Source organism: Ovis canadensis, chromosome 5 (genome assembly GCF_042477335.2).
Source record: "Ovis canadensis isolate MfBH-ARS-UI-01 breed Bighorn chromosome 5, ARS-UI_OviCan_v2, whole genome shotgun sequence".
Taxonomy (NCBI): Eukaryota; Metazoa; Chordata; class Mammalia; order Artiodactyla; family Bovidae; genus Ovis; species Ovis canadensis.
The window spans coordinates 85,523,939-85,548,498 of NC_091249.1; the positions used below are offsets into that span (position 1 = coordinate 85,523,939).

Here is a 24,560-nt window from a genome sequence, read left to right on the forward strand (position 1 = left end):
ATCACAAAACAAATTCTCAAAGCAAATTAAAATCTGATGTTAGCATTTTGCACACATCTATATATCTACAGAAATGTTTTACTTCAACTTTCAAATAACTAATAGATGTTTAATATTTTTTTCCCTTAAATTATTTCCTTAGGGCAGTATCTTAATTAGCATTCTGTTGGCTCCTTACTACTTTTTTTTACAATGTCCCTAGTGTATTTGGAAAATATTTTTTAAACCTTTGGTGTGAAGCAGTGTCTTTTTTTCTCCCATTTTCCCTCATTTTTCCATTTTCCTTTTTTTAAAATAATTATGGAGTCTTTGGTTAAAAGGAAAAATGCTATCTAAGGACAAATGCTATTATTAAAAAAAAAGTCTTCTCTATGTGCTATTGTGAAACATATATCTGGAGCAGGTATATAATAAGCATTTGTTTTCCTGTAGTGCCATCAATATAAACTTTTACTCTTTGAAAATTGAGATTTAAGTTATGAACTTTGGTTTCTTAAACTCTTACATATAAAAAGATCTATCAAATAATCAATGATCATTTCTGCTTCTCCCAGTTGCCATTTCTAAGGCTATCTCTTGGTTGTTATAAACACTACAGTGTTTCCCATAGATGGGGTATGAGTGGGACTGACAAGAAAAAGTGTGTGTGTATGTGTGTGTGTGTGTGTGAGAGAGAGAGAGCAAATTAAAACCCTTCTGTCTGGGATCCCAAAGCATTTATGCAAAAGGGTGTTTGAATTTCTCTGCTGGGGCTGCAGTAACTATTTTTACTTAGTAAAAATTAAAAAAAAAAAACTAAATAATGATTTGTATCTATTGACTATTCATTTACAGCATGTTTAATTATTTACATAATAACACAGCAACTTAAGCCATAAACAGAATTAGCACATTGCCTTACCATAAAATACAAATTAGAAGTTAAAAATATTTAAGAAATCTGTTTTAATATTTACACACGCTCAGTGAAAGTTATGGTTGCTCACATTACATGGACTCTGTACACTTAGCAAAATGGCATGATTGCTACAGTTGAAAGTATCTGCCCTAACCAACATGGTGGGGTTTAGTTATTTTTTTTCCTCCTCTTGGGAGGAATATATATATATATATATATATTTATCATTTTCTGTTTTCTTAAGACATTTTGCTTTTAAATCACCATTGAACAATGCTAGTTGTTTTCTTGAAAAAGAGAATAAGTAGACAAGCAATGTGAGAACTAGTTAATTTCCATGTTCTGAGGTACAGTACTATTATAGTGTCAAACTGTGCAGTGGTTCATAAGAACTGTAGGCATTGATTCGCTGATAGAGAAATGCTCAGTACCCTGTATTACTTGTTTCAATATGTTGATTTGTCGGCTGCCAAATTAAAAATATTCATACATTGGTTTAACGAAGGAAATAAAACATATTAGCTTATTCCTTTTGATTTCCAACATATGAATGCATATATATGTATGTATGTTTATATGGATCTATATATACACATATATACATGTAAATATGCGGTAAGACCTGTTTGTTGGCTGTTTTTGTATGAATTCAATCATAAAATTGGAACACAGTTACCTATAGAAAATGGAAATTGTCTTAGTAGACAATTTAATGCAGGTCTTGCTTAAAATAAACATGATTCATTTCTCCATTATGCATCCCACTGAACTTTCTCTATGCGTTGTGCTTTTGTAAGCTGACAGATTTTTTTGTGTGTTCCTAATACTAGAATGTAGTCTTTTGGTTCCTAAACCATTTTTTATTATTACTATTTTTCACTTAGCACTGCTTTTGAAGAAATGAGGAAAGGTCTAGATGGCACTGCTTAAGTCTTTTCCCCTGTTATTAAATTGCAGTAGAAAGAATTGTAACATTCCTTATGCAAACACATGATTATGTTGCATGAGTTTTCAATTCTGAAAATGCATTTCATACCTACTAGCAGTCATGTACAATATATATATATACAGATTGAGATCAAAGATTTCATTGAGAGTGTGCCTTTTAGAGTCAGAATTTGCCTATGAATTTCACAGAGATGAAAAACACCTTAATTGCTGGCTATCGGGCTATTTCATAAACAAAAGAAAAACTATACATATATGTATAAACTGATAGTAATGCTATATCAGAATTGCCAAAACATACTTTTGTGGTCCTGGATGCCAAGCTGTTTTGAAGACTTAAAGATCTAGCTCCCCTCTCTTCCCCTCCCCCGATCTGGTAACTAAAATTCAGTTCAACTACAAAAAAAAACACAATTGTTTAAGAATAAATTCTATATCTACTGTTATCTCTGGGTGGGATGAGTCAAGTTTTTCTACCTACATGGTTACTAAATGCCAATCAATGGATTTTACTCTAGGGTTTCTGTTCCAGTGTCCCATCTTTTTCCTTTCCCCAAGATTTTTCTTAACACTGCAGTCAGAAATGAATCCCTGGTCATATGCTTTTGAAGCTCATGCTGCTAAGTTGCTTTTTCTGTCCACTTTGATCTAGATTTCTCTGTTGACTTTCCCGGACATCAAAATTTTGTTGGAACCTATAACAATATCAAGGATTTGTATGGCTTTTATGCTAATTGCAGATAAGAACCACTTCTAGGCTGGAGCTCTGAGTTGTCTCTAGCAAAACCTTTCCAGAATGGCATTTTGGAGTTGTGAACCTGAGTTATCAATATGCTCCTTCTTGATATATGCTACTCAAACTTTAACCCCTAGTCACAAGGGGCAGGCACTTTTATTAGTGTGATGTCTCAAAATGACTGCCCAGGGGAAAGTGTGTCCCTGGAGAAACTCAAGGAATCTCTGCTCTGAGCCCATGGGCAACGCATCGGTTGGATTCTGCCCAAAGGTCATACTCAGAGGTGTTCAAGTGTATAAACAAAAAATAAGGGCCAGAGCTCCCTATGCTGGTGGAAAAAAAAAAAACCATCCTATCTGGGGGACAAATTCAGATAGATGCTAAACTTTTTTTCCTCTGATAGTGAAGAATAGAAGGGCAGCAGGACTCCATCATATTCTAAGCTGCTGAATCATCAGGGAAAGAAAACATACATTTATCCACAGGCAGATACTGGCCTTAGCTGCTATGCACAAGTAAGGATGTTACTCTAAAAAGAAGTGCTGTTTTTTTTAAATAGAAATAGCAAAGTCATCCTCTAAGAAAAGTTTCAATCAAATCTAACTCTAAGGAAAAATGAGGAATTCACTATTTCCTCTGAGAAAGGCAAAATATAAACTTCACATTGATACAAATAAAATATATGAGCTTATTCTTTTCTCTTTGTCCAACATATGAATGCATATATCCAATTAGTATAGAAAGAAGCATAATCACATAATTTAAAAATTGAATAAAAATAATATATCATGCCTGCCTGATTATCAGCTATACATTTTTCTGCAGTATCAACTGAGGCTCATAACATTCACATGTAATGTGGCTTTGTTGTTCTTCTATTTTCCATGACTTCCTATTTGATTAGGCAGACTGCAACATATACAATGAAAGCACCCTAAAAAAATCAAACTCCTCAAGTCAACAACTAAACCTACTTGTGCACATAATCTCTTGAGTATTGTTTGCCATGAAAGACAAAGGTGAACTTCACTGTACATAGAGAAATACAGTTCTCTTAAAATCTCTCCAAAGACTTATTCTGTCTGTCTCTTAAGAATATAATCAGAATTTCAGAAACAAGAAAAGTTGGAAAAGACCATTAAGCCCGCTAAAGAAATGAACAAATCCTTCTTTTGAAATACCCTATTAAATTCAGAAATAAACTACAGGAAAATGTAGAGTCAGAGAAAAGCATCTTGTGTGCTAGCTCTGTCTGTGCTTTATATTCATACATTGGAATTACTCCCAGTGTAACCTAAGATGCTTCTAATTCTGCTAACATTTCTGTTGAGGGGTTGTCTTTTGATTAGGGACACTATAAAAATTCTTCAGGTAGGCTGTCAAAAGCTTGTGAGTTTGGAGGGAAAGAAATCTCTTTCACTCTACCTTCTGTCACTGAATACAGTATGTATGGACCACATGCTTGTAATGGGCTAAGGGTAATGCTGCTTGCGTGCTTTAATTTCGTTACAACTGTTGTCTCTGAATTTTTCACTCTGTTCTGGGTTATTAACTCTTATTTTTAACTGCGTCAGAAAGAGCATTTTAGAAAAATTTCTTTCGGCCACCAGGCATGATCATGTTTAGAAGTCTCCCCGTTTCTAAATGTCAAAATGGAAGACATCAGCGTTGATTCCCAAGCTCAAGCAAACATGGGCTGGCCAAATTGGTTTCCTGAGTCTCTGTCTTGACTCTCCCTATCTTGTTTGAGAACATGAGAACCTTCTAGAATCTGGTGGGAATTAACTTCCTGTGGCACCATCATCAGCTTAATAAGACAGGCAGATATCGTCTTCAGTAAGCATATTTGCATGGCATGGCAGATAGCAGGACAACCTTAGGAATGAAGATGGGGAGTATCTGGATATGACCACATCTCAGCGAGATGACTGATGATGCTACTGAGCCTTCTGGAAGATCATCTAAATTATTCCCCTCTGTATAGGCTGTGTACTAAGCAGATAAGGTGGAACACAGACTCAGTCTTGCCAGCATGTGTACAAATCACTTGCATTTTAAATGGAAAACCCCAAGGACCTTAGCATTTTCATGACTTAGCAGAAGCAACCCAAATGGTATGAATTGGACCACAGGTTAGGCCAGCAACTAAGGTATTTTAGCATCACTTTTGTCCTGGATTGATGTGTTTTCCAAGTTCTATGTCAGGCTGTACAACTGGTTTGAAGAGGAATCTAGTCCTTGCTTCCCATGGGAGGCTAAGTTTTAGTTCACATAATAAAGCCAGTAGACGATGTTGAAGAAGGAGAAAACCACTGGGAAGAATATGCGGGACCACCGATCTATGGCATTCACATCAGTCAAGTCGGGAATGGTGATTTTCAGTTGGGAGGCGCGTCTCCGCAGGCGGCTTTTCTTCTGCGCCACGTGCCGTTCCAGGGCATTTCGGCCAAAACTATGCCTGGGCAACCCGGCTTTCCGATACTGGATGCTGGAGGCATCATAGGCCAGCATTGTGCTCCTTGGGTCTCCAAGTCCCATCACAGCCTCGGAGGTGGCCATTTCATTTTTTATCTCAAGAGTGCTCAGTAAGATGTTCTCATGGGGGTCCATCTGCAAGGGGGAAGAAACAAACAAGACTTTCAAAACAGAAAGCCTTTACTGGTGATTTTTACACAAGGTGCTATGATATGTAGTTCGGATATTCATGATTAAGAGAATTGGCTTTATGTCCACATGCTCTAAATTTGAACTGTGGTTCTGCCACTATAAACTATGAATTTCAGTTTCTTCATCTACTAAATGGTATAATAATCCACTCCAAGAGGATGGCTGTAATGATGTAATGGTATAATAGATTGTTGCTAGTACCATTTTCATGATTTCCACATAGAGCATGCAGAGAAATGGAAAGCATGACCTCCCCCTTTAAATAATTTACAGTCTTGATTAAAAATACCTAAAAAATCTAAACGGAACTAGGGTTGAAATAGTATTAGGGGATGAATTACTAAATTGTGCTCACAATAGAAGCCTAATTACAGATGAATTCATGATAAAACCAGAACTAAAAGTAGTAGGTAACATATATTAAGCACTTGATACACACGCCAGAAACATTTTTATGTAACTTCATTTAACTGATGCTTCTTAACACCCACACAGTTACAAGGTGTCACCTTAAATTTTCAGTGTCAATATAAATAGGGTAAAGGAAGAATTCTGAACTACAGAAGTGCAGGAAACACATGACTTGCCAAAATGCAAGTGAATTCAAAACAACGAGGAACTTGAAAATAACAGTTGAACAGACTATGGGTGGTGTGGGTGGTCAAGGGGTGAGTGGAGTGACTTGCCAGGGAAGAGAAGCAGACAGGAATTAAGAGTTTGATACGAACTCTCTGTACGGAGCTGAATTCTGGGCCCAGGGACTAGAATTAAGGTGGCTGCGCTGACAGGGTGACTCTTTTTTCTCTTGGATTATTTCCTCTTAGCAAGTCTAAAAGTAAAGGATGAATACTGAGATCATGATTCTCCAAAACCAAATGATTATGTAATGCTTTTTGTTCTGTTGAGATGGGAAAACTTGTGTGTCTTATTTTTAAGAGGCCTCCACTGCTACATAGATAATAAAACCTAACCACAACAAGCTATTATTAATAATATAGTATATTTATTTTGGTAAAGACTTGAAATATATCTACTGCCAATATTTTTTATAATCAATTTTTGTATATTTTGTTTCCAGTTTTATTGAGAAATAATTGATACATATCACTGTATAATTTTAAGGTACACAGCATGATAGTTCAATTTATATATATTATGAAATGACTACCACATAGGTTAAGCTAACATCCATCTTTTCATATACATACGATAAAAAAAAAAAAACAAGGAAAAAAATTGTGGTGAGAACTCAAGAAATAAATGCTGACTGAATGAAATTCATTTTATGACACTTAAAACTCAATGTCTTCCTGCATCATCAATAAGATGATTTAATCTACCACACCATTGTGAAGATGGGAACTGCATGGACTACACCTCTTGAGTCTCTTTCCTGCTCCAAGGCTTCCACCTCTGTTGACACAGGTCTCTTGCTAGAGCAGCAGGCTCAGGCACCTGAGATATGGAAATACTTCCCATGGTACCCTGGACCACTTATATGACAGATGCCCCATTTTTATGCATGAGAAGGGAATTTAGTGAGCAGTACCTAGTAGCTTGTTGTTGTTTAGTCCCTGAGTCCTATCTGACTCTTTCATGATGACCTCATGGACAGTAGCCCACCAGGCTCCCCTATCTAGTAGCTAAGGCTAAGTAATTTACATATTGACTTTTCCATTTCCAATAGTCCAGTGGGATCAGCATGTATCCCAAGCTCAGAAAATAAGGTGCAGAGAGGTTAAGAAATTAACACAAATTCACCCAGTGAACAGATGACAGAGCAAGAACTGGAATCAGGTCTCTCTCACTATGCCATGCTAAGGAACAGAAATAGCCCCATCCCACTATAGCCCTCTACACTCATAAAAGAAGACCTTCTCAGTGCAGGGGAGGGGCGGTTACCTGGAGGCTTGCAAAATGTCCTTAATGAGGATAAAGATAAGTGTCTTGATTTAAATACATCACTAAAGATTAGAACTAATGTAAAGTCCTATTAACTGTAACACTGTCAACTAAATAAACATCTGTGATTTGAACCTTCAACAGCCCCACTAGCAATAATTCTATTTAAGGAACCACTACTTCCCCTCTCTCAGTTACTGTGCTTCTGATGTGGCTGGAGTCAAGCAGAGCAATCCTGACACAGTGATTGTTTCAGTGACAGACACATGCCCATTTCAGAACCAATGGCATGTGATGAGCCTTCAGGTGGGCATACTAAAGACTCTGAAACATTACCTCTGGGTTTGTACCCAAAAGTATGTGGTCTTGAGTCTAATGAATTTGTCCAACTGCAAGAGGTGATCCTAACTTGAAAACAAGCCAACTCTGGGAGACACAGAGAATCCATGACCTGCTGAGAGTGTCTGTATCTGGTATGCCTGATTTGCTGATGCTAAACAAGATAATACACCTCTCTCTCTCTCTTTTTTTTGTATAATACAGCATGACTTGGGTTTTCTATTACTTAAGTGAAAGTGAAAGTGTAGTCGCTCAGTCCTGTCTGACTCTTTGCGACCCCATGGACTGTAGCCTATGAGGCTCTTCCCTCCATGGGATTCTCCAGGCAAGAGTACTGGAGTGGGTTGCCATTCCCTTCTCCAGGGGATCTTCCCAACCCAGGGATCGAACCCAGGTCTCCAGGTCTGTATTCCAGACAGACACTTTAACCTCTGAGCCACCAGGGAAGTCCATAGACCCACATAATTCTAACTGAGATACGATTCATCTTTATGGATCTGAACAACCCTATAATATAGGCAGGGCAGGAAAGATATTATTGATGTTACACCTGTAATAAGGATGTTTCACAACTCAAATTGAAATTAAGGAAATCTGTTACAGTAATACAATCTTCAGTATGCAGAAGAGTGTTAGGTTTTAATCCTTCCGGCTAGGACCAAAAGCATCTAGGGGCTGCTGGGTTTGGTGGCTGGCTGGTCAACTGGCTACATTTTTTTACCCCCTTGTCTGTTTTCCTTCAAAGGATGTGAACTGTGTTAGCAGCAAAGGTCAAAGGTGAAGGCTTTTTATATGTGTTTCAACAGGCTTTTATGTAACTCAAATGGTAAAGGGGGAAAGGCTTTTTAATTGATTATGTTGAGCTTCCATTAGTAATCTATAGAACTTATTTACTCTGGGTGGCGCTAGTGGTAAAGAAGCCGCCTGCCAATGCAGGAGACAGAGATGCAGGTTTGATCCCTGGGTTGGGAAGATCCCCTGGAAAAGGGAATGGCAACCCACTCCAGTATTCTTGCCTGGAGAATCCCATGGACAGAAGAGCCTGGTGGGCTACAGTCCATAGGGATGCAAAGAATTGGACATGACTAAAGCGACTTGACCTGCCTCTTGAGAAATCTGCATGCAGGTCAGGAAGCAACAGTTAGAACTAGACATGGAACAACAGGCAGGTTCCAAATAGGAAAAGGAGTATGTCAAGGCTGTATATTGTCACCCTGCTTATTTAACTTATATGCAGAGTACATCATGAGAAAAGCTGGACTGGAAGAAACACAAGCTGGAATCAAGATTGCCGGGAGAAATATCAATAACCTCAGATATGCAGATGACACCACCCTTATGGCAGAAAGTGAAGAGGAGCTAAAAAGCCTCTTGATGAAAGTGAAAGAGGAGAGTGAAAAAGTTGGCTTAAAGCTCAAATTCAGAAAACGAAGATCATGGCATCTGGTCCTATCACTTCATTGGAAATAGATGGGGAAACAGTGGAAACAGTGTCAGACTTTATTTTTGGGGGCTCCAAAATCACTGCAGATGGTGACTGCAGCCATGAAATTAAAAGACGCTTACTGCTTGGAAGAAAAGTTATGACCAACCTAGATAGCATATTCAAAAGCAGAGACATTACTTTGCCAACTAAGGTCCATCTAGTGAAGGCTATGGTTTTTCCTGTGGTCATGTATGGATGTGAGAGTTGGACTGTGAAGAAGGCTGAGCGCTGAAGAATTGATACGTTTGAACTGTGGTGTTGGAGAAGACTCTTGAGAGTCCCTTGGATAGCAAGGAGATCCAACCAGTCCATTCTGAAGGAGATCAGCCCTGGCATTTCTTTGTAAGGAATGATGCTAAAGCTGAAGCTCCAGTACTTTGGCCACCTCATGCGAAGAGTTGACTCATTGGAAAAGACTCTGATGCTGGGAGGGATGGAGGGCAGGAGGAGAAAGGGACGACAGAGGATGAGATGGCTGGATGGCATCACTGACTCGATGGACGTGAGTCTGAGTGAACTCGAGGAGTTGGTGATGGACAGGGAGGCCTGGCGTGCTGCGATTCATGGGGTCGCAAAGAGTCGGACACAACTGAGTGACTGAACTGAACTGAACTGAAGCAACTTGATATGCACATTGTTTAAATAAAAGAAAAATAATTTTTAAATTATGCATGTGAAATTGAACAACTATTATCTTTCCTTTTTTCTTTTTGAAATACTTGTTTTTGGAAGGTGACTGCTGATTGAAGTTTATTATTATTATTATTATTTTTTGAGGGACCTCCTTTACTGCATCATTGCAGAATATGCTATATTTCCATTTCACAGAGCAGGAAACTGAAGTTCAGAAAAATGAAGTGAGTTAATTAAAATCTTACTACTCAGAAGTAATAAAATAGTGTAATAATTCTCTGTTGATGATTATCTCAATGCAATAATATTCCATGCTGCCTCCAGCATCTCCCAAATCAATCAGGGAAGTCTGACTCAGGTAGTGGTTTGGTGGGCTGCTATAGTCTATTTTAGTGGCTCCAAAACTTTAATGAACCTCAGAATTCCCTGAGAAGTCTTGTTAAAATACACATCTCTTGGCACCCCCACCCAGAATTCCTCAGTTAGTAAATACAGAATGAGACTCAATAATCTGCATTTCTAACAAGTTTCCAGGTGATGAGGTGATGCTGATCTGGGGTTCACATGTGGAAAACTACTAGTCTGCTGGACTGCAGCAGCAGGACATGACTAAACAAAGCAGCTGCAGATACCTTGGGAAACAATGAAACACAGCTGAAGTTCTAACTACAGTTAGAACTACAGTCCTTACCATTAGAGAACACATGAAACTTCTGTCCATTATTCCCTATAGACAGGCATTGTGTGACACAATTTCAAGACCATCCCCAAGAAACAGACCTGCAGAAAAGCACAATGGCTGTCTGAGGAGGCCCTACAAATAGCTGTGAAAAGAAGGGAAGTGAAAACCAAAGGAGAAAAGGAAAGATATACCCATTTGAATGCAGAGTTCCAAAGAATAGCAAGGAGAGATAACAAACCTTCTTCAGCGATCAATGCAAAGAAATAGAGGGAAACAACAAAATGGGAAAGACTAGAGATCTCTTCAAGAAAATTAGAGATACCAAGGGAACATTTCATGCAAAGATGGGCTTGATAAAGGACAGAAATGGTATGGACCTAACAGAAGCAGAAGATATTAAGAGGAGGTGGCAAGAATACACAGAAGAATTATACAAAAAAGATCTTCATGACCCAGAAATCATGATGGTGTGATCACTCACCTAGAGCCAGACATCCTGGCATGTGAAGTCAAGTGGGCCTTAGGGAAGCATCACTATGAACAAAGCTAGTGGTGGTGATGGAATTCCAGTTGAGCTATTTCAAATCCTGAAAGATGATGCTGTGAAAGTGTGGCACTCAATATGTCAGCAAATTTGGAAAACTCAGCAGTTGGATGGCATCACCAACTCAATGGACATGAGTTTGGGTAACCTCCGGGAGTTGGTGATGGACAGGGAGGCCCGGCATGCTGTGGTTCATGGGGTTGCAAAGTGTTGGACACTAATGAGCTGAACTATGTAAACTTTTAAAAAAATTAATTTTTTATATGATTTTGAAAGGTTACTTTCCATTTACAGTTATCCCAATACATTAGCTATATTCCCTGTGTCGTACAATACATTCTTGGACCTGTCTTATATCCAGTTCTTTGTACCTTCCACTCCCCTATCCCTATATTGTCCCTCCTCCCCCCTGCCCACTGGTAACCACTTGTTTGTTCTTTGTATCTGTGAGTCTGCTTCTTTTTTTGTTATATTCACCAGAACGTCCTATTTTTAAGATTTCACATATAAGTGGTATATAGTATTTGTGTTTCTCTGTCTGACATATCACTCGGCATAATGTCCTCCAAGTCCATCCACGTTGCTGCAAATGGGAAAATTTCATTATTTTTTTATGGCTGAGTAGTATTCAATTCTCCAGGCAAGAATCCCAGGGACGGGGGAGCCTGGTGGGCTGCCATCTATGGGGTCGCACAGAGTCGGACACGACTGAAGTGATTAGCATGGCATAGTATTCAATTGTGGGTATGTACCATATCTTCTTTATCCATCCATCTGCTGACGGACACTAAGGTTGTTTCCATATATTGCCTCTTGAAAATAATGCTGCTGTGAACACTGGGGTGGCATGTATCTTTTTGAACTTATGTTTTTTTTGGATATATATCCAAGAGTAGCCTGGCTTGTTTATAATGATCTTGACAATAATGTAACAAGGGAGTTATTATTAATAGTCTCATTTTAAAAATAAGGAGATTGCGAATTAGGACTAGTTAGTGATTTGTCTAGAGTTACAGTTAAAGTAGTACATTTAGCATTTAATCTGTTCGTTCCAGTGTTCCTGTTCCTACTGACAAGGCTATACAATTGCTTATCTTGACACTTTTCTTCAGTTATAAGTTCAGTCTTGGAACCTGTATCAGGTTGTACTTAGGTAATGAGATTACATAAAATGGAAGGAATAGCAACTGTCACATGAATTTAGCTAATCCTTTTAAAAAACAGATCTCCTTCCCAGCCTCTCCAGCTTTGCCCAAATGATGGTCCTAATTGCCTTTCTCTTGAGCAGTGGGAGACAGGGAGAAACCACTAATCATCCCTTTTTTGGGTCAGAACATAAACAAAAGATAGTTCCTCTTTAACTTATCAGAAAGGCCATGGAGCAATCTCTATTGCCCTGGAAAACATACCAAAATACTGGTCATCTGTTTTGTCTTGTAATTTTTACCTATTTAAACAGCCATGAAAATACTGCTGATGGTAATTAAAACAACGGAGAAAAGGAAACCAAAAATATATGACGGAAAACAGATGAGAGGGAAAGACTAATGAATAAACTGACATTCTATATAGATAAACTACACTTGCAAGAAGCTTGCTGCAGGTCTTGCTTTAAGGGTCTATACTACTTGCTTTCTAGAGTCAGCTTTTAACTCACAAGTGTCCATTCCTGACACAAGGGTTTTGGGAGGGGCCCTCTTAAGTAGTCCAACACCAATAAAAAACAAAACAAAAAAACCCTCTTCTGTTCCCCATTCAGCAATCTGCTCTTAAAATTATTCTGCTCTGGAATTATTCTGCTTATCCATCAAGAATGAAATGCTGAGATTTTGGGAAACACACTCGTTTATTTGCACCAGCATTCTGGACTCTCCTACGAATGACCCCCTGTGAAGGAGGGCAGTTTTCACATTGATCGTTCAGCTGTTCTACTAGTTAGAGAGAGATGCACTTCTGTTTCAGGCTGACCCATGCACGGATGATTCTAACAATGGCAAATTCATGTTAAACACTTGGATTAGGAGGTTTTCTTTTCCTTCTTCTCATTCCCCATTCCAAAATCTTTTTCCAAAAAGAAAAGAAACACATTTAGTTAACAGTTCCATTTTGCTTAAAAGATATTGCATTAAACAATGAAGAGAGGACCTTATTTTTTATAAAATAAGCTAATTTCAGGACTGGTTTCAGGGTTGCTGCTTCCTTTCCCAGACCTTTGTCAGTGATAGCTGGTATGTTCTGGAGAGATGCCCTTGTTCTACTGTCTTATACAGACATGCAAACAGCAACCCTCAGTGATCCAGCGGCATCAAATGCTTATCTTGGGAAGCATAATGGGGCTATTTTAGATTCTAGTTCACCACTCATATCATTCAAAGAAGAGTGAGAAATTGGAAAAAAAAAATTCAAGAAATCCTAACTCTGGTATTTTCAATTACTTCGACTAGTGTGTGGGTAAGAAACCTTGTTTTATCTTCTATGAATTGACACTGTGACCTGAGTAACTTTAAATGCTAAGGCAATGAAATGTTAAGCCACCTGGGAATGTCCAAAGCACTCTTTCCAAAGGAAAAATACTCTGAAACTACCTAGCCTGCACTCAGCCTTCTAAGAGGTGAAAGCAAATTTACCAAGTAGAATATGAAATGGAGATTCCAAGAGGGCAAGTGAAGGCCAACATCCGTGACTTTTCTAATTCCTCTACTGAAGCAAAAAGAGAAACAGTAACCAGATAGAGAGCTTATAACTGGAATATAAATAATGCGAGAGCACTGCTGAAGTCCCCGGTAGTTTCAGAAGGATGATCTTTTAAAAAAAATGTTTTTGAACTTTTAATTTTGTATTGAGGTATAGATGAATAACAATGTTTTGATCATTTCAGGTGAACAGTGAAGGGACAGTCATACACATACATGCATCTAGTCTCTCCCAAACTCCCCTCCCACCCAGGCTGTCACGTAACACTGAGCAGAGAGCTCAATGTGTTATACTGTAGGCCTTTGTTGGTTATCCAATTTAGGTTGCCCATTTCAAATACAGCAGTGTGTACATGAAGGATGATCATTTTTAATAAAAGCTAGTAGAAAAATAAAAGGGCTGAGATTCTTTTTAATGTCTTTTTTCCTTCTAGGATGCTACTGTGTTTGAAATCTCACAACCATACCATGAGAAGTTTGTACTAGGAGCATTTTGTAAACCTTTCCCACCAAAATTCTGAAGTTCATGGGTAGTTAAGTTGTAAAACAATTACTCAAATTTATGTTTGTAAACTCAAACCTTGTTTTTCCTACTAAATATTTTCACTATGTGGTAAAATACTTATAACATGATCACTGGTGGCACTAAGATATGAGCAATTTAGCTGTTGTTTTGATTTTCAGTTTTTAAATTCTCATGGGTAGATCATGGGAGCACCCATCTTGAGGATTACTTAGCAGACTGATACTTTGTTAAGGAATCACATTAATGCATCTCTTCTTTATGGATCAGTCATTTGGTTGACTTTTTATAGTTGTCATAAGGTGGAAAGATTCTGCCTCAGTCACAAACCAAAATAATCCATCTGGACAAGTGGATAAACCAAGTGAGCATGGTGAGGTTTCGAGTTGCTGTTTCAGGTGATAATGAAGCTTTCAGAAGCAGAGTTAGACCTTGGGAGCAGAAAGAGAAGAGTAAGACACTTCTCTCAAAGGACCCCAGAAGAGAAACCTTTAATAAAAGCTATGACTAATACAAGGTCAGTTGTAAAAAGACACTCAACAAGCCTGGGCTGTCCAGTGGACTAAGGCTCCCCCTCTTTCTAATCCCCTTATGTGAGTCCCTGCCCCTTTCAACCCTCTCAGCAGAGTTAGAACAAGCTGGTTCTAATCTTGGCTTACCCTAGGCCTCGGCGCTTTTCCAGAAAATCTAGGTGCATTTAGGGACGTCCTTGCTAATTTCTTCCACCTGGGTCAATCCTCCTGCTACAATCTCCCTGAACCCTAGTTTCCCTCATGATGGCAAGCATGGGCATGTTGCCTATGTGTCCCTAATGCTGACCACTACAGTCCATACAAAATAAGTACTTAAAATAAAACTTGCTGAATTGAATTACTGAGAGGGTTAGACTAAGCCCAGGATCACACATTCAAATCTGCTAGGGAAATCATATCAAAGCATGAAGTAGTTGTAATGGAGAATGGGAATAAGTTGGCCCTAGTATAGTTAACTAGACTATAAAAATACAGGCTTGCCTGAAGGATGTTTAAATTCAAAATTTTAAAGATTATGCGCAGCACTGTTTATAATAGCCAGGACATGGAAACAACCTCGATGTCCATCAGCAGATGAATGGATAAGAAAGCTGTGGTACATATACACAATGGAGTATTACTCAGCGGTTAAAAAGAATTCATTTGAATCAGTTCTGATGAGATGGATGAAACTGGAGCCGATTATACAGAGTGAAGTAAGCCAGAAAGAAAAACACCAATACAGTATACTAACACATATATATGGAATTTAGGAAGATGGCAATGACGACCCTGTATGCAAGACAGGAAAAAAGACACAGATGTGTATAACGGACTTTTGGACTCAGAGGGAGAGGGAGAGGGTGGGATGCTTTGGGAGAATGACATTCTAACATGTATACTATCATGTAAGAATTGAATCGCCAGTCTATGTCTGACGCAGGATACAGCATGCTTGGGGCTGGTGCATGGGGATGACCCAGAGAGATGTTATGGGGAGGGAGGTGGGAGGGGGGTTCATGTTTGGGAACGCATGTAAGAATTAAAGATTTTAAAATTTAAAAAATTAAAAACTAAAAAAAAAAGATAAAAAAAAAATCATCATTCCAGCTGGAAAAAATAAATAAATAAATAAAGATTATGGCAAGGGTCAAAATCACATCCAAGGGTTTAGTCCACAAGCTGCTGCATTAAATTCCTTACAGATTTAATGTATTAAAAAACTGTCTTTCACAGCCTTCAGAATGGAAGAAAATAATAGCAAATGAAGCAACTGACAAACAACTAATCTTAAAAATATACAAGCAACTCCTACAGCTCAATTCCAGAAAAATAAACTACCCAATCAAAAAATGGGCCAAAGAACTAAATAGACATTTCTCCAAAGAAGACATACAGATGGCTAACCAACACATGAAAAGTTGCTCAGCATCACTCATTATCAGAGAAATGGAAATCAAAACCACAGTGAGGTACCATTTCACACCAGTCAGAATGGCTGTGATCCAAAAGTCTACAAGCAATAAATGCTGGAGAGGGTGTGGAGAAAAGGGAACCCTCTTACATTGTTGGTGGGAATGTAAACTAGTACAACCACTATGGAGAACAGTGTGGAGATTCCTTAAAAAACTGGGAATAGAACTGCCTTATGACCCAGCAATCACATTGCTGGGCATACACACCGAGGAAACCAGAATTGAAAGAGACACGTGTATCCCAGTGTTCATCACAGCACTGTTTATAATAGCCAGGACATGGAAGCAACCTAGATGTCCATCAACAGATGAATGGATAAGAAAGCTGTGGTACATATATGTTATGGAGTATTACTCAGCCATTAAAAAGAATGCATTTGAATCAGTTCTAATGAGGTGGATGAAACCGGAACCTATTATACAGAGCGAAGTAAGCCAGAAAGAAAAACATCAATACAGTATACTAATGCATATATATGGAATTTAGAAAGATGGTAACAATAACCCTGTATGTGAGACAGCAAAAGAGACACAGATGTATAGAACAGTCTTTTGGACTCTGTGGGAGAGGGGGAGGGTGGGATGGTTTGGGAGAATGGCATTGAAACGTGTATAATATCATATATGAAATGAGTCACCAGTCCAGGTTCAATGCATGATACAGGATGCTTGGGGCTGGTGCACTGAGACGACCTGGAGGGATGGTACGGGGAGGGAGGCGGGAGGGGGTTTCAGGATGGGGAACACGTGTACACCTATGGTGGATTCATGTTGATGTATGGCAAAACCAATACAATATTGTAAAGTAATTAGCCTCCAATTAAAATAAATACATTTATATTAAAAAAAAAAAAACCTCAGCATTCAGAAAACTAAGATCATGGCATCAGTCCCATCATTTCAAGGCAAATAGATGGGGAAACAGCGGAAACAGTGAGAGACTTTATTTTCTTGGTTTCCAAAATCACTCCAAATGGTGACTGCAGCCATGAAATTAAAAGATGTTTACATCTTGGAAGAAAAGCTATGACCAACCTAGACAGCAAAAAAGCAGAGACATTACTTTGCCGACAAAGGTCGACCTAGTCAAAGCTATGGTTTTTCCAGTAGTCATGTATGAATATGAGAGTTGGACTCTAAAGAAAGCTGAGCACCGAAGAATTGATGCTTTTGAATTGTGGTGTTGGAGAAGACTTTTGAGAGTCCCTTGGGCTGCAAGGAGATCCAACCAGTCCATCCTAAAGGAAATCAGTCCTGAATATTCATTGGAAGGACTGATGCTAAAGCTGAAACTCCAATACTTTGGCCACCTGATGTTAAAAAACTGATTCATTTTGAGAAGACCCTGATGGTGGAAAAGATTGAAGGTGGGAGGAGAAGGGGATGACAGAGGATGAGATGGTTGGATGGCATCACCAACTCGATGGACTTGAGTTTGATCAAGCTCAGGAGTTGGTGTTGGACAGGGAAGCCTGGCATGCTGCAGTTCTTGGGATCACAAAGAGTTGAACACGACTGAGCAACTAAACTGAACTGAAATGTCCCGCTCCTCATCCAACTTTTCCCTTTGATTTAACATTTATGCGTGATTTGTCTGATCCAGTCTTTACTCTGATGGTTATAAAATGGTGGATTAAAAAAAAAACAACAACAACAAACTGTCTTTCAGTTCCATTTAATCTATAATTACCAACTGCTTTAAAAAAAAAATGTGCCATAAAATAGGACTAATGAATAAAGAAAATTCACCGAGAAAAAAGCCTGAGTCTCAGAGCTCCCTTGTAAACTGTGATCTTGATACCAGGCTAGTGTTCCTTTCTTAACCATGTGAGGTCTTGTGGCAAATTCTGCAGTATTTCTCTGTGTGGGAACTAAAGTAGCCTTCCTATTTTTTGTAGTTTAATCTCTGCCATTCTTTTTATTCTCACAAAATCAAATTAATTTCTCTTGAAAAAGTATTACTTTCCAGTTATGTGTTAATTTGTGTGGAATCCACTGGAAAGAACTAAGGACAGGAGGACAAGGGGGTGACAGAAGGTTGGATGGCATCATTGACTCAATGGATATGAGTCTCAGCAAACTCTGGGAGATAGTGAAGGACAAGGGAAGCCTGGAGTCCTGCAGTCCATAGGGTGGCAAAGAGTCAGACACAGCTGAGTGACTGAACAACATCCAGAATGATATGTAATTCACAGATCACTGATTTTAAAAATAATGGAGACAGGAGGATGAATGCTAAATTTGGGGGAAATGAGAGTGCATTTGTCTGTTTTTTTCTTTTTCTTAAAGCATCTGTTGGGAAGGCCACTTTATTATTATTGTTATTATTTGTCATGCCACGAGGCTTGCAGGGTTTTAGTTCCCCAACTAGGGCTTGAATCCAGGCCCATGGCAGTGAAAGCCCCAAGTCTTAACCACTGGCTCATCTGGGATTCCTAATAGTACACTTGAATTGCTACATTTAATAATAATAAAACACAATAAAATATATGATGAACTGAATACTTTTTAAAAGGTTGGTAGAATTCTTTTTGGGTTCTACTTCTTAACCAAGTATAAGCTACTACTTTCAAATATAGTTGAAAGCCAGGAGTCATTGTAATTGTATGGAAAAAAAAATTAAAAGATTGGGGTCATACAGAAATCCCCAGAAGGAGGAAAAAGTGAAAGAAACTATACTAACAATCTATATTTTTAATGGACCTTCCTTTCTTCCAAAGGAGCGTCTCGCTTTAAATTATTACGGATCCTCAGGCTCTGTGGAATGAGCCAGGTTTGACAATGAACTCATTTTAAGTTCAAAGTCCTCTTTTCACACATTTTGAAGGTAGATGTGAGAATCTGCATACTTAATTCTGATAACTTGAAGAAGTTTTAATACCTGGGAGCTTATATCCTGAGAGGCAAAGGCTCATTCTAGTTCCATTTTCATCTGATTTTTTGACTCAAGTCCCAAGCTGGAGAGAGATGACTGATCTAATCTTTTCATTAGCTGGTTCATACAACTCAAAGCATTATGTATGATGACTTGTTAGAGATTTTTATATACACCACGTAACTGGTAATTCACAATTTCCAATACATTTTAAAATAATACCATAGAGGACATTTGGTTTCCACAAGGCTGGAAACATCACAGTCAAGTGTTTACAAGGCACAGGCATATAGGGAGGGGTATTAGGGGTAAACTTTAGCAGTAGAGGAGGAAATTTTTCCCCTGGGGCTTTACACACATCACTGAGAGAAAAAAGGGGTGTCTTTTCCAGACACACACCCCTCCTCTTCATAATATTCTAAAACCCAGGACAGTGAGTAACAAATGTGATAGATGATCAGGTCAAGTTTCAAGAATTAAGGGCAGGTTGTGAAAGTGTTACTCAGTTTGACTCTCTATGTCTCCATGAACTGTAGCCAACCAGGCTCCTCTGTCCATAGCATTTCCTAAGCAAGGATATTGGAGTGGGTTGCCATGCCCTTCTCCAGGGGCTCTTCCAACCCAAGGATTGAACCTGGGTCTCCTGCATTGCAGGTGGATTTTTCACCATCTGAACCACCATGACTGACTTAAAGGTTGTAATGCAAATCATCCCAGGTCATTGGGAGACTCATCATTTCCTCTTGGTCCTAGGTTTTGAAACTGATGCCAACCTTGTCCCTTTAGCTAATGAGGATAGGTTTGAACATACAAAGTCTCCCATTGTCTCCATTCTGGGTCAGAAAGGAATTATAATCTGCTTCTAGCTTTCAGCTAAAAAGCAAAGAAGTCAGGGTTTGGTTTCTGTCCTCCTTAAACAAGGAGCCAATGTTTTAATGCATCTAAAAAGCCTGAACACTCCTTTCCCCTGGAAGCTATTGACTCAAAAAGAGAATCATACTGCACACTTCAAAATCCCATCCACGGTATAATCAGTTCCACTCACATATAACAGAGACACTCCTTCCACAGTGTCTTACCCACTGCCTCTTATTGTTTTTTATTTAATTTGGCTAAGAACAGAAAGCTGACCTAATGCAGACCATATGGGCTGGATTCCCGTGACTATAACAAAAGGGCAACAGAAAGAAGCAGCACGTACAACTCTTTAGAGATGCAGGAACATAGCCAGTGACCTTTGCTTCCACAGATTTAGAATAACATTCAGCTATTAAATGGCAGGGGGCATGGGGGCGGTACTGAAATGGATCTCTTGAATAAAGACAGGCTGATGGCGAGGGTGCATGGATTCACACTGACTACTAAATCCTGTGAAGGGGAGTTTAGACACATGTTTACTCATAACCAGCAATGGATCTAGTGGCTGCATTTTAAAAGAATGCACTGGTGAAAAGTAACTCAATACTAATTTAAAAAACTAATACAATGATGATGACATAAAGTACATACTTATAAGCAAGTATCCACTATATACAACAAAGGCGAAATAAATGACGCCAAGAGTTGTCATTATAGATTACAGAACAAATGCCTTTCAATGAATAGGAAAAAGAAAATATCTATTTACAACGAAAATATTTATAAGCACCGATTTCTCACTAGAACATTATGATACTGAATACTATGTAACTGTTTGAACAGGACCAAAGGATTTCTAATATTTGCTTCAACAGGTAATTGGCAGTTGTTGCTGTTGTTCGGTTGCTAAGCTGTGTCTGACTCTTTGCAACCCCATGGGCTGCAGCACGCCAGGCTTCCCTGTCCTTCACCACCTCCTGGAGCCTGCTCAAAGTCATGTCCATTGAGTCGCTGATGCCATCCAACCATCTCATCCTCTGTCGCCCCTTTCTCCTCCACACTGTAAAGTCACTCAGTCGTGTCCGACTCTTTGCGACCCCATGGACTGTAGCTTGCCAGGCTCCTCAGTCCATGGGATTCTCCAGGCAAGAATACTGGAGTGGGTTGCCATTTCCTTCTCCAGGGGATCTTCCCGACCCAGGGATCGAACCTGGGTCTCCCATGTTGGAGGCAGATGCTTTAGCCTCTGAGCCAGCAGGGAAGCCATTTGGGAATCCCCATCCATCCTTCCTCACTCCTGTATCTTGCAGACCTCAGCTCAAATGTCCTTCCATCAGGGAGTCTTCTTTGATCAAACCTTAGTCTGTCAGGCCCTCTGACATATGGTCTCACAGCAACACAGACACTTTCCTCACTGTCCTTATTTACATTTATAATTATACATTATTTCTCTAGATACTTGTTTAAGGTGCATCCTTTCAAGATGTGGTCTCTGTGAAGCCAGAAGCATGTCTGGCAGGGATTCAGGAAGTATCTGACGAATTAGCAGATAACCCCATTAGGCAGTATTGAGTACACATTCAGGGCTTTCCTGATGGTGCAGTGATAAAGAACCCACCTGCCAATGCAGGAGATGCAGGAGACACAGGTTCAGTCCCTGTGGCAGGAAGATCCCCAGGAAGCAGGCAGGGTAACCCACTCCAGTATTTTTGCTTGGTGCATCCCATGGACAAGGAGCCTGGAGGTCTATGGTCCATGCGGCCACAGAGAATCAGATGCGACTGAGCAACTAAGCACGCACACAGTGTACCTTCCACTCTACGAGCACTCTACAGGGATGAGTGCATCTTTTGCTCACCACCGTCTTTTGAGGTGGGTGCTATGATGAACACTCACTTCAGAGATGTGCAAGCTCAGGTTACTGTCAGTCACTCCTGAAAGAATCGCAACAAGTAAATAAGGGGCTGGGATTTGAACCAAGGGTGAGTTAACACACTTAAGACAGATGGTACATTGGGACCCATGATATGTCCCCTTGTAAGAGTGAAATTCCGTCTTGTTTTGAGACATTTAGGAAACATGAACACACACTGTGGAAGTGAAGGAGCAGAGAGAGAACAGGCCCTGAGGCATGGCGGGTCAAAGAGGGTGGCCTGAGAACAGAGAGCAGGCGGATAAAGGAAGGCAGCCCTGGGGCTCCGTGAGGGTGGGCTCAGAGGGCACGCCACCTCTTGGGCCCGAGGAGAGGAAGTGGGAAAGCAGACAGAGACCTCTAGGTCCACAAAACACTCCATCCACGAGGTAGTCAGTTAGACTGCTTGATCCTGTCTTTTCTCTCTGGACTGTTCTTCTCCTTTGTATGGCTGCATTGTAGGAAGAGCCACTTGGTGAAACGAGAGGTTAGATTTTAAAATAAACTACTACAAATACCCAAACTCTTTAATTCCGGACTGTAGGGATTCTCAACAGAGGAGCCTAGTAGGCCACAGTCCATGAAGTCACAAAGAGTCAGCCACAACTGAGCATGCACGCACACACACACACACTCACACACACACACACACAGGAACTCTCAGAGCACATCTGTAAGCATTCACTTTTATTTGGGCTGAGGTGACAGGGACTCTGAAACCAGGCTGCTTGGGTTAGAAGCAGACTGGGTTAAAGGCAAGGTCACAAAGCTTTGTGATTTTGGACAAGATATTTCACCTTTCTGACCCTTAGCTTTCTAAACTGTAGGAAAGGTATGTTATGTGGCAGCCTGTACGGGAGGGGAGTTTGAGGGAGAATGGGTACATGAATAAGTATAGCTGAGTTGCTTTGCAGTCCACTGGAAATGATCACAAAATTGTTAATTGACTATACCCCAATACAAAATGGGCTTCCCTGATAGCTCAGTTGGTAAAGAATCTGCCTGCAATGCAGGAGACTCTGGTTCGATTCCTGGGTTGGGAAGATCAGTGGAGAAAGGATGGCTACTCACTCTAGTGTTCTTGGGCTTCCTGCATGGCTCAGCTAGTAAAGAATCCACCTGCAATGTGGGTGACCTGGGTTCAATCCGTGGGTTGGGAAGATCCCCTGGAGAAAGGAACAGCTACCCACTCCAGTATTCTGGCCTGGAGAATTCCATGGACTGTATAGTCCATGGGGTTGCAAAGAGTCAGACACGACTGAGCGACTTTCACTTCACTTCAATACAAAATAAAAAGCTTTTTAAAAAATTAGAACAAAAAGAAAGTAAAGGGATTACATTATCTTCCTTATTGGGAGGTTGTAAGGATTGATGGTTTCCCAGGTGGCGCTGTTGGTAAAAAATCTGCTTGCTACTGCAGGAGACAGAGACACAGATTTGATCCCTGGGTTGGGAAGATCCCTTGGAGAAGGAAATGGCAACCCACTCCAGTATTTTCGCCTGGAGAATCCCACAGACAGAGGAGACAGTCCACAGGGTTGCAAAAAGTAAGTCACGACTAGAGTGACTCCCAGCATGCACGCACATGAGGACTAAATGAGATAAAAGCACCTAAAACAATGCCCTATTTGAAAAATTCAAGGAGTAGTAACTTTAATTACAATAAAAGTAAGCAGGGGAAGGAACTGAACTTCTGCTTTATCATGATCAGGAGAAGCCCCCGCTACATTAAACCAGTAGCGTCAAACCAGCTCCCAACTTAAACAGCCTTGGAAGTGGTGGCAGAGGGGAATACACGCATTTGCTCCCTCACTCTTTACGACACACGTGAGTGCGTTGCTACAGTTGTGCTTCTCTTTGCAACAGCCTGTTAGGAGGGAGTCTTCTAGTTTCAGTCTCCCAGCAAAGTATCTAAAAGTTGAGACCTCACTATTCACAGGCCTGAGAAAAGAACGTGCAAACACTATTTCTCCCTAATGCCTAGTGTGGGGACCTTGCTTGGTTCCTTATCCTTATAGTGGGCAGAGGCAAGAGGTAAGTCAAATGTTCCATTTTGTTATTTGCCAACAGGATCAGTCAAAGGTGGGGAAGGGAGATCCTGCGCCCATCACACAACTAAGTTTTCAGATTTATTTACAGCTTCATGAATTTACGGGAAATAAGTCTCTTTTTCTCCAAGTTAAATGCATCTACAAAGAGAGTTTCATTATAATGATAGTGATAATATGAAAGTACATTTTGAAGATCATCTTTGTACACAGCACTTTAAATTGCAGTGTAGATAAGAACATCGACATAATTAAGTCTTGAAGACAAGAGTTTTTGAATCAGCTTTGAATTCCAGCTTCTCTATTAATTAGCTGTGTGACCTAGGGCAAGCTCCACAGCTGAGCTGAGCCTCAATGCCCTCATCTTTAAAATATAAAGATCACCTCATCTTTGAAATGAAGCTACACCCTGTGGTTTGTTTAAAAACTGTGGTAAGATATTTAAGGAACTGACCATCACAACTGGCACACGACTGGGTATGTAACAAAGGTAACCACTGGTAGGGTATTTATAACTTTAAAATTCCACAACTGGGAGAGGAGATGTCAATTCACTGAATTGTATAGGCAGGTAAAGCGAATTCTTTATATTTCTCATTAACCCCTTGCAGTGGATGTTGTAGTTGAAGCTACCCTACCCCTTTAACAGAGAGTAGAGACTGTTTTCCTGTTTTAGATGTGGGCCTGACTGCTAAACCAGTCTTGGTATTTTCCCTCCCATTGCCAGGCACTGGTACAGGGATGGGAGGTCTAAGTCAACTGAGCTATTGTCAAAAAAATGAAAGGTCTGTTGGAAACTTCGTATTTTAAAACACCCCCAGCTCCCCTT

General features: G+C 39.8%; 1 protein-coding gene across 2 annotated transcripts in view; it reads right to left on the reverse strand.

Annotated features, from left to right (window-relative positions):
- Positions 1-1,125: 1,125 nt before the first annotated feature.
- The window catches only part of GABRB2 (gamma-aminobutyric acid type A receptor subunit beta2), a 309,981-nt gene continuing 286,546 nt past the window's right edge, over positions 1,126-24,560 (reverse strand). Inside the window, exon 10 of one of the 2 annotated variants that reach the window (XM_069592543.1) lies at positions 1,126-5,192. In XM_069592543.1, coding sequence (XP_069448644.1) covers positions 4,845-5,192 — 348 coding nt within the window. In that variant the 3' untranslated portion in view covers positions 1,126-4,844. The remainder of the gene's footprint in view (positions 5,193-24,560) is intronic. The other variant, XM_069592542.1, reaches the window with a different exon arrangement.